Below are 11318 nucleotides of genomic sequence, written 5' to 3'. Positions count from 1 at the left end.
CACACTAAACACCTTTTTTGATTGCTACTGATTTTTCTGCCATCAAAAAATATGGTAGGCTGAAATACAATAATAACAAGCCATAGCCAGTAATCAGCAACACAAAGCTTAATCAGTTTATGTTGTTCTTTTGCCCTTCCCATTGTCTTAATCCAGCCAGTCTTTGTTCCTGCTCCCTTGCCAGGAAGTGTGACGTGTCTTTTGGCTTTTCTGTATGGCGCAATGCAGATCTATAACACTGTACAGAAACATTTTATAGAGTGAATATGTGTAATCATAAAGAATGGCTGTCTCCAAGGTTAATGGAGTAGTAGAAATGAGATGTAAATAGTTACTGAAGTGAATAGGCAGAAGTGAAGGATTTTTTCCAAAGTGCAGATTCAGACAGGCTGTACCTATAGAGAACTTGAAAAGCACAGGCTCTACACATTTTGCATAATTGGAAATGGATTTATGAAGTCATTGTTTATATAGCTTTATATGACAAATGAGATTTGCATATTAATTTAAAGTTAAAAATTTTTCTGGCTGTTCAAGACAAATATTTACACATTCAATAATTAGAAAAACAGAGAAAAAATGGGGGCAGGCTTGGAGTTGTGACAGGCATCCATGCTGTGCATGCAGCTTACCTAAAAAACCCCATAGTTTATAATTTCTAGTAATGATTCATCCTACAAAATGGAGGAAACTATTCTGTTCTTTTAATAACAGTTGTATCTATTTGTATGAAATTACGTTCATCACCTTACAGAGAACAGGGGATGGAGAAGAAAGAACCTAAGTCAAATATTACCAGTGACAGTAATGTTTTCTTTCCTTTTTCAATGAAGAAAGGGGAAGGGGATTGATTATTTGTTTGTTTGCTTGATTTTATTTTACTGTTTCCTTTATATATGGAACTGACCTGGCCTTGTCAGCAGTCATTTTCCATGCTAAGGTAGATGAGTTACTATAGTGTCAACCTGATCTTTAATAAAATGTAAATTATTTGGATTCCAGGTAGATTCTTCTAACCAACAAGTTTCACTAAGTTTCGGTTATTTACTTTGCAAAAACGTGAGTAAAACCAATGTAGTTAGATACTCTGATGTGGTTTTAACATCATTTGTGGCCCTTAGACTCTGAGTGAAATTTTTTAAGGTGCTCATTTTGAGGCCAACATTGTGCCTTCAGTCAGAACTGAATGCCAGTTGTGTTCACTGGGAGCATAATGAGGCCAATAGAGAGCACATTTGTAAATCCCCCTCCCTCCTCTGTCTGCAAACTGAAATCACTGTTTAAGAAAGGGCTCATTGTAGATGATTAGTTGAGGGAAAATACTGTAGTGAGAGGGTGCAAAAAGTATACAGGCAAAATACTTAATGCCACATAAGGAATGGAAAAGTCCCAACTTCATTTGTATCTCAAACAAACCTTACCCATAATTATGTCACTAGTGAGCATTTTTCTTTCTAAATCTGCTCTAAAAATTACACTGAAATTACTTTATCAAGTACTAAACATCCTCTTTTAAGAATATTCTTCCATGCTGTTTTATTTCAGAAAACTTAAAAAAAACCCCAAAAGTGAATAGTCTGAGATGTTTTGCTGTATGTGCTATTGCATTTGGACAAAATTGTGTATATTAAGGATTCCAGCATCAGCTCCAAAAACTTTCCTGGAGCAGTTCTTTCTTACACCATATTCCACAATTCACCTAAGACCATGCACATGACAGAGTTGCAGCACTGAACTGGTAGTGACAGCTTTAACGTGCTGTACCTTTGTTTTTCCTGTTGATTTTGCAAATGTTAAAAAAAAAAACCAGAAAAATCTGTAGAACTTCTGGCATAAAACTGTAGCTGCTGCTGCTGCAGCTAAATAGCTGCTAAGTGTCTAGGTGATAAAAGCCTTCTCCCACGCCTGCCACTCTGAACAACACTATTGTCAGGAAAATGTATGCATCTTTTTCCAGTAAGAATAAGGACTGTGATAACATTAGCATTTAGACAAGACACTGAGCTGATGATTGTGAAATGCATTAATGGATGTGTCACTATTTTAAAAGAGCACATCTAATGGATTGCTTATACATGCCATCTCATTGTACTTATTTATTTATTTTGTAGGATATTTTAAACACAAAATTGCACGGATCAAAGTAGAACTCTCCTGTCACCTCCTCACCTCAAGGGCCTGAGTTCAACAGAACCGATCCCAGTTCCCAGCCAGTTGCATATACCACTGAAGGAAAATGAACATACTGAACAGCCACCACTTTTTGTACTTTTTGCCTACCACACACCTTGTCATCTTATTAGCAGCTTTGACAACTGCTGAGGATGTGACTAACAGCACTTTCAACCGCACTGACGTGAACGTGGGATCTGTGCCTGTGGTGATCTCCCACATCGACCATGTTATAGTCAAGGAGGGGAGTAGTGCCTTGATCGACTGCAATGTCCAAGGTAGTCCTAGTCCACATTACAAATGGTACAATTCCAATGGCCGCCTGCTCCAAGAGGAAGAGAATAGAGGTAAGATCTTAGTATTCTTGCTAATATAGCCTGTCCAGAGACACTTCTGATTTCAGCAGGTTGACCAATAACCTGAAGTTAATGGCCTGACTGTGGTGTTTTCCTGGGTGAAAATACGTGAAAGCCCAGTGGCAGACATAAATTTGTTATGTGCACCTTGGAAGAAAACAATAGCGTTTTTATAATGTGTTATTTATAGCAACACATAGCAAGAAGCTGAAGCACTTAACAGAAGGTGTAGCCAGGCTTCTTTTCGTTGGAAGACTCTGGGTTTGATCCTATTTCCCATTCTGCCCTCTTTTGTTCTTCTCTGGCACCAAAAAAGACTAAAAAGCTATTTTCCAACTCAAGGGAGGATTCTCTTGACATATGGGAATAGTTTGTTGGCATGAATTCAGCACAGCTAACTCCCTGATACGCCTCCCGTCTTTATGCATAGTGCCATGGGAGTGTGAGAAACAGGAGATGCCCTGAATGACCAACAGAAAAACCTATATAGGGCAGCAGTCAGAAAGACAAGCCAAGTTTGAGCCTTCCTGGCTTTAGTTAAGACTCTTCAGTTGCATTTGCCAGAGACCTTAATTACACATTAGCTTGTTTTCCTTAAATGGAAAGCTCGCGTCATAATCCTAGTTATACTTCTAGGGAACATTTTGGAGGAGATGGAAGGTGTTTTGCTCATATAATCCTTCCATACTGATTGCTTTGTTCACAGCATGATGAAATAGTCTCTTAGTTATTCATACTAAATGCAAGATAGCTTGCCTAACTAATAGCTGACCTGAGGGAGAACTCTGCTATGACGGGACTAATGATTGACCCAGATGGATGTGCAACAGCATAGTGTATCTGTAAAAGCTTCCTGCATAACTGCTTATGATTTACATTACAGTATTTTATCATTTTTTGAGTAAGGCTAGAGAAGAGAACTACTTAAGATAGTAAGCAGACTTTTGGATACAGTTTGTGTGGTCATGGCAACATAGTGTGATTAGCGTGCTAGTGTGTTTTACTAAGGCTCACTAATAGAATTTTTCCCCTTTAGTTACGCATCTAACTTTAGGTCTTTGTATAGTCAACTGAGAGAGGTAGCTACTAAGACAAACATTCCTGTAGGTGAGCAAAAACTTTGACCAAGTCAGTAAAAATTGCAGATGTAGTATCAAGACAACATCACTTGAACTTAGACTTTCAACAGTTCACTTCCTCCTTTAAGAAACTGTCTTCCTGTAAGAAATGTTTCCTAGAACAAGACCTTTCCTTACTGTGTATATAGTTATGTTGAGTATGGCATTGAACTGTTCTCAAAACCCAGCAATGATACCTTTTCTAATAATTGTTTTCTCGTTAGGCTTATACTGCCTGCCAGGATCCATTGGCAAAGACCCAGTCATTGAGTCACAGTTCAATGCCATTATGTCATTTATAACAGCTGGAGCCAGGATATATCAGCAAGGCGTCTTGTCATTTTACAATAAATAAAGGCCTGCTTTGCCAACATTGCAATTCAAAGAAACACTGAGCAGCCAATACTCTGTATTTTTATTTACTCTAGAGGTGGAGAAAGAAGTGTCATATGTTACAGACGCTGACATTTCCTCTGTAAGGGAGTTTTCCTCTGAATTTTTGTAACTTCAGCAGATTGGGGCAATTTTGTCATGTGAAGGTCTGCTTTAGACTGAGTTTTTCACTTACTCTATATTTTTTAATTTCAGGCAAAGTGATTCAGCTGTTTTCAAGATTTAAGCTAGGGCAAAAAATAGTGTTTCAGTTAAGTTAACAATTCTAAGTAAGAGGATAAAAAGATGTAATTAAGAATTGTCCATACAGGAACTGAGGCAGGGATCTCATGAGAATATTTTCTACATAGGCTTTTACTGGAGATAGTGTAAAAAACCAATTTGGATAAGCCATGTTTAATTAGAAAAACTTTCAAAGTGGTAAAAGCCCATAATTACTCTGAATTAAAGGCTTTTTTTGACTAATGAATTTCAGAATTGCCCACAGATTCTTCCTTGAAAGAAATAAAGTAAAAAAAAAAAAAAAGAATAATCTTTTTAACAATGAAAGAACTTCCATCAAAAGGATAAAATAAATGTGGAAGCAAGGTATCTGTGGCAGGACTGCAATACTTGCCTTGCAGTTTACATGCATTGCACAGGAGTTTTGTGCTGGTTTAGTTCTCTAATCACCGATTCTGTGTCTTCGCTTGGCTGCCTTCATAGACTTAAATTGCAGCTGGTTAGGTTAGGTTTAAGGAAAAACAGCTTTCTGATACTAAAAATAGGTAACACCTGAAATTCCTTGCTCTAGAAGGTTATTAAAATTCCATTACTGCCTTCAACAGATACCTGTTAGCAATGGCTTGGGATTGTGTTAGAGAGATTGAAAAGAGTTGAGTCTGCCTCTGAGCAGCAGTATGTGTTAGAGGATCTTGTTGGCTTACATCAGCCTATGTCACTGTGTTACAAGACAGCCTTCTGTATGACATCTCCCCATATAAAGTGTTCAGAAGGCATAGAGACACTCCTGCACTTTCTGGCTGTTCTTTCCACCATGTGAACACTTCCAGGGGTTGGGTTTACATGAAGGAAAGAATTGACACCAGGCTTTCCTACTGGAGTTGAATCATGGTTTTATAGCAAATTTGCAATTTAGTAAGTTGTATCACACCAAATAAGGCAAAAAATACACATCCTCAGCCCTTAAATGGTAGTGATATTCAAATAAAGATGAAGCTCACTTAGGAAACTAAAAATTTTATTTGTTATCAACATGTAATGGCAAACACAACAACTAGCTGAATCTTGAATCGCTTTAGCAGTGATAGGAATGCTGTGGTTTAACATGTTGTTTCAAACTCAGTTTAATAGCTAAATTATTCTGCTGTGACAGGTTCAAAGGATATGAAATGTGCATATAAAATTACATGTAGTGACCAAAGATACCAATCATATTACACTGATAGAAATGTAAAAGAAGGTCCACTATGGTGTGTAGAAGTTTGCACCAGCAGACACGATGTTCTCATAGTTGGTCATGGCTCTTCTCTTTCCCATCCAACTCACTCCTACTGTCCCATTTCCCTTTTTTTTACATCATAATTCAAAATTAAATTCTGAACACCTCAGAGAGCAGACAGTGTAGTATGTGATGTCTGAAATATTACTTTTTTTAAAGTTCACATTAATGGAATTATATGAGATACCATGACAAAACACCAAAAATAACCCAATTGTAAGAAAATGCTTTGCCAGGGAACAAAACAAGGAGGGCTTAGCAGGTTTTTCTGCCTCACAATCCCATTGTTACTATTCTTTGAGGAAGTGTAGCATGTGTTTGGGAGGCTCTCTGGGGTAAGTAGTCATATTTTTTGTAACTTAACTGACCATAAGATTGCAATAGATGTCATGCATATTAACTAATTTTTTTTATGAGACTAGACTTTTAGGGCATGATCCAATTATTCACAGTTGACGTCAGGGATTTGGCAGTAACACAGCTAAGGTCTCAGGGACAGACAGACCTTTGTGATGGTAAATACTGTGTCTTCTTGTGAACATTATTTCCTTCTTCCAAAATCTGAAACCAGTTTGACAAAGCTAATGTTTAAGACTATACTGATCATGTGAACAAAATACTTCTAAGTAAATTAATCTGTCTTCTCTCCAGCAGGGAAATGGTGGTTTCTTGACAATGGGCTACTAAACATTACCAGCGTGTCTTTTGAAGACAGAGGTAAATACACATGTGTCGCATCTAATATGTATGGCAGTATTAACAATACTGTGACACTGAGGGTTGTTTTTACCTCCGGAGATATGGGAATCTATTACATGATTGTCTGCCTTGTAGCTTTTACCATTGTTATGATACTGAACATTACTCGGTTATGTATGATGAGCAGTCATCTGAAGAAAACAGAGAAAGCAATCAATGAATTCTTCAGAACAGAAGGGGCAGAGAAACTCCAGAAAGCCTTTGAGATTGCGAAACGTATCCCAATTATCACTTCAGCCAAAACACTTGAGCTTGCCAAAGTAACCCAGTTCAAGACCATGGAATTTGCTCGCTATATTGAAGAGCTTGCTAGGAGTGTACCTTTGCCACCTCTCATCATGAACTGCAGGACTATAATGGAAGAAATTATGGAGGTTGTTGGTCTGGAGGAGCAAGGACAGAATTTTGTACGGCAGACAGCAGAAGGCCAGGAAACCACTGAAACAGATGAGCTGTATATGATCCCAAATGCTTTGAAGCGCAGTGACTCTCCCACAGCGGACTCTGATGCATCATCACTGCACGAACCACCTCAACAGATTGCAATAAAAGTGTCAGTTCACCCGTTGTCCAAAAAGGACTGCATGGACGGTCAGTCACAAGAAAGCGTGCAGTTGGACACCAAGGAAGAAGACACTCCCCAAACACCAGCACTTCCTGCAGAGCCCCTTCCTGAGCCTTCTGCTGAACTCAGTTCTGATGACACAGCATTGGCAAATGACAAAAATACATGCGTTATATATGAAAGCCATGTATGATAGTTACTCCTGAATCTATGCATAGCAGGAAAATCAGGTGGAGCTCTTTTAAAAATACATATTGTACTTGCCGCTAAGCCTTACCTGGAGACTATCATAGCAAAAGCATGTATGTGGATTATTTGGCACTTTCTTCTCAGTTTGACTTTAGTTTACCATGATGTATGGCAGAGTAATTGCTATTACATTAATATTAATTGCTCTTTTCGATTAGGAGTATTTCTAAGAAACGTTTACCTCAGCATTTTCTAGGTTGGAGTCACCTGTAGTGGCCTCCTGGAAGTCATTGGTAGTCTTTGATGTAGGACACTTGAACTTACTAAACATAAGACTGGTTTTCATTTTCCTCCTTCACTCTCTTTATTTCTATCTATTGCATTTTTGCAAATATTATCTTGTGAATTTGAAATATTGCCCAAGAGGCAGCACTCCAGTAGCCAAATAAAATCCTAAGAGATCCCATTTACAAAGCCTGATTGCTCAGCTGCATGGTGATTTAGAGGGCTATTAAAGAAAGTTAAAATGTTTCCATTTCATTTGAGACCACACTGCTTAGGCACAAGGGAAAAAGTTTTCCCTTTTCCATGGAATGAAAATGCCAACAATTGTTTTTTTCACATCGGGAAACAGCTTTGAGGGGTATCTTACAGATGGGAAAGCCCATAGGCATCTTACAGAAAGTTGCAGTCACAACAGCTCTGCAGGGATTTTCTGCTTATATTTGACCATTTTTTACTCTGCCAGAAGTTTTTATGGAAACCAGCTGCAAATATGCAAGATGTCTTGTTTTGCAGTAATTTGGTAGGAGTAAGTATGCACTACCTTACCAGAAGATGTGCAGTTTCCTTACTGGTCCTGCAAATGCCAGTAATTAGCTGATGACAAGGCTGAAATGGCAGAAGACCCTTTTACTGGGATTCTCAATTTTTTGCAGATTCATATTCTGAAGATCAAGCCTAAATTCATCTATAAGCCTAAGTTTAAGAGTGTTTTATCCAAATAAAAAAAAATATAATCGAGTAGTGTGAAAATATATAATCAAGTGTCCTGTGAAATTACAATGACAATTACACAAACTGTTTACTGTGTTACAATTGCTTTGGTATCTGAGGAACCTCCTACCTATGTAGGATGTTCACTGCTTGAGTACATGTGACTCTACCCCAGTAAAGCTTTAATGATCACAGCGATTGTGGCATTAAAAAACATCAACATTTATGCCAGGAAATGCTAGGAGTGGAAGGGATGTGATAATTTCTATTGCAGACAAACAATAAAAAGGACCTTCTCTGGAGTGAGCCTGGAAAGAAAGCACTTACAAGGAGCAATTTGTGTAGGATTAATAGCATATTACTTAATTACCTGGCACACATTTAATTTGGAACTAATGAGCAAACTATCACCTTTCAGTTTTTAAGAAGGACTGTAGTGCAAGTATACATACTCAGAATAAATCTGGAACCAAGTATATTGTAGAAAAAAGTCACCTAGGTCTATGGGGAGATGATGCATGGATGGTGCACTGGACATTTTATCGAAGTAGCCACATCTACATAAGGTGTCTGTGGAGGCAATCAGGTATATTAACTGCACAGGTAATTGAGACCAAACAAAGTCAATGTTGCAGCTATCTAAAAAAACCCTTGATAATGAATTGGTGTTTTATGTTAACTTCTTCATGTTAAAGTGCAGAGCTTCACTAGCAGTGTAATACAGGAACACCCCGTGACTTACGTAGGTGATGCAGAGAAGGCTCCCTATTTACCTTCCTATGGTTATTAAAAAAAATACATCTTTAATAATGGACTTCAAATTTTGTGGCCAGCTTGTGAAAATGACAGCATTTAAGTTGCCTAACGTTTGTTTGTGCTTGCCACAGTGGCAGGCATCTATATGAAATGCATTTGCACATGCCCAAAAGGAACCATGCAAGGGCAAAGTCCCTTTAGGAATGTGGCTGGAAATATTTTAGTTCCAGTGAAGCAATATAAATCTAGAACACAGGGTAGATTAAGAGAATACCATAAAGAACCTCACTTCTGACCAGTATGATTGAAAATACTACTGATGCAAACTGTTAACTTCTTGTCTGAGTCCAAAGCACATTCCTGTTTAGTGTTCACATCAATTTTTCAAGTCACTTAATTTGCTTCTGGTAGGAAAAAAGACAAGGGCAGAAACAAAAGCAGGAAGTTGCACTAAATTCTTTTAATTCACCCTAACCTCCTGAAAAGAGGCATCTTGATTATTTTTTTTTACAGTAGAGACCAGACCCCTTCATGTATTCATATGGTGATTGATCCCAGGCCAGTTCTGATCCTGACTGCTGCCCTCAGGCTGTCCTCCAGCCTGATTATTATTTATTTATTGAGAAACACTTGAGACCAAATGATCCTCATGGTTTCTTCAGTATCTCTGTGTAAACTTCCTTGAAGATACAGATTGTGTTTTTTTCTAGAGGTTGCCCACAAAGAGCATGTATTTGAAGTACACACAAACGTACATTGCAAGCTACATATGAGCCACTTGGAGCTGAATGTTCACAAGTAGCCCCAGCCAGTCTGCTATAAAGACTTTGGACATTTAGCTTTGTAGTATTACCGGAATAAAAACAGAACAGCACTGTTTCTGAAGAAAATACAGATTGTAATGGTTCTAGTTTATGTATTTTTTTCTATTTTCATGTCTGCTGCTCAGTATCTTTATGCATCCGTTATATAACACCTGTAAGCATAAAGCTTTTTACATGCTTTCAGGCACTTTGTTTGTGGGAGATAAATGGGAAGCAAGATCCAAACCCATCTTTCTTGTTCCAAACTTTCTGGCTGTGCTGTTATGAAGTAAACAAGTCCATCTTGCAGTATTTCTTAGGAAATGGCTATTCTATGGTGTGAGAACACAACAAACATAAAATTAATGATGGCTCTACAGAAACATTAACATGTGCATTGTTTGTACTTTCATGCACCTTAAGCACTTCAGGGGCATTAGAATGTCTGTTCCCATCATTGAACTATGCACACCTTTTGTTACATTGTTCTATTTATTATATCACCAAACACTAATGGTTCTTAAAACACTCAGAATCTGGAAAATCCAGTCCAACTGAACTTGCATTCTAAAAGCATAAAGAACACCAAACCAGGCTTAGAAAGGAAAAGAGGTTTGCAGGATATATTTACTTATTTTCCAATAGTTTTGCCAAAACTTCATGAAACATGACTAGATTTCTGCAGCACAAGAAATCAGTGCTGGATTTTAATTTTACACTTACTAGTCTTTTTGCACTAGATTGAAGACCATATTAATCAGACCACTTGAATGTGGTATAGTACTCACTATCTACTTACTCAACATTTTGTTTTTGAGCAGCATTTGTTTACTGTTGATCTTTTTTGTTCTCTAATTTCAGTGTGCTTGTGATGAAACCTACCCTTCAGTCATTTTTTGAGATTATAATTTGAAAAATTTAAAAGAACCCATAGATCAGCATTTTTATGCAGGTTTATTGGTGTTAGGTGAGGCATAGCAGTTTGCTCCTGTGCTTAAAAATTACTGTATAATTGTAAGACTTGCAGAATGGTATACACGGGCAGCTGTTGATTTTTTTTAAGTCAGTGCCTGTTTTATTCTAATGTACATACTATCTCAGTTCCTTGATTTGCAGTTACCTTTTGACAAAAGTACTGTAACATATAACCAGGGCTTTCTGATGTTCAGTTTGGTTCAGACCAACTAATTCTGGAAAGTGTTAACAGTGTTGAATTTTAAAAGTTCTCATGGAATATCTTGGCAGCATGCTATTTTAGGAGTTGGCCTCCTAAGTATGCCATACTTAGTAGGACAACTGAAAGCTTCTTAGATGCAAAGGAAATGCTTGCACTAAAGTATCTTAAGTTATATTTCATTTATTATTAAATCCTTTTTGATTTTACAAATGTAAGACAAACATGAATGTGTTCTTTTGAGAAGCGGTTACTGTATTTTGATTTAAATAACTGTTATGATTTTATAGTTCACGGCCGTAAACCACAGAGACCAGTTCATGCTGAAGTGGCAAAATGAAATGTGATCCAGCTTGTAAATTGATCATTGTTTCAATAAAGAATTTGCACAGAGCATGCCCGTTTTGTACACACTCAACAAGATGATAGTTTCCTAGTAGGAGTATGCCATGGCTCCAGTTCAAGTGGAAGTAAACGATGTCTTTCATTGCACATCTGCTAATATTCCAGAAACTTTGATCAGGAGAAACAGTTTT

General features: G+C 37.5%; 1 protein-coding gene across 2 annotated transcripts; it reads left to right on the top strand.

Annotated features, from left to right (window-relative positions):
• Positions 1–2115: 2115 nt before the first annotated feature.
• MFAP3L (microfibril associated protein 3 like) lies at positions 2116–9577 on the top strand. 2 transcript variants are annotated; one of them, XM_009635325.2, is made up of 2 exons: positions 2116–2519; positions 6195–9577. In XM_009635325.2, the coding sequence occupies exons 1-2, from the start codon at positions 2237–2239 to the stop codon at positions 7055–7057; spliced, it is 1146 nt and encodes a 381-aa protein (XP_009633620.1). In that variant the 5' UTR covers positions 2116–2236; the 3' UTR covers positions 7058–9577. The 2 variants fall into 2 exon arrangements, with proteins under 2 accessions (XP_009633620.1, XP_035746790.1); XM_035890897.1 differs by having other exon boundaries at positions 6192–9577.
• Positions 9578–11318: the final 1741 nt, after the last annotated feature.

The sequence above is a fragment of the Egretta garzetta genome, unplaced genomic scaffold (assembly GCF_000687185.1).
Source record: "Egretta garzetta isolate BGI_Z169 unplaced genomic scaffold, ASM68718v1 scaffold593, whole genome shotgun sequence".
Taxonomy (NCBI): Eukaryota; Metazoa; Chordata; class Aves; order Pelecaniformes; family Ardeidae; genus Egretta; species Egretta garzetta.
This window is presented reverse-complemented; position numbering and strand designations above follow the sequence as displayed.

Excerpts from the sequence above, each read along its gene's own strand:
- MFAP3L (XM_035890897.1), top strand. The coding sequence starts at position 2,237 with ATGAACATACTGAACAGCCACCACTTTTTGTACTTTTTGCCTACCACA. Across the intron at positions 2,520-6,191 it reads CCAAGAGGAAGAGAATAGAG|CAGGGAAATGGTGGTTTCTT; the intron begins GTAAGATCTTAG and ends TCTTCTCTCCAG.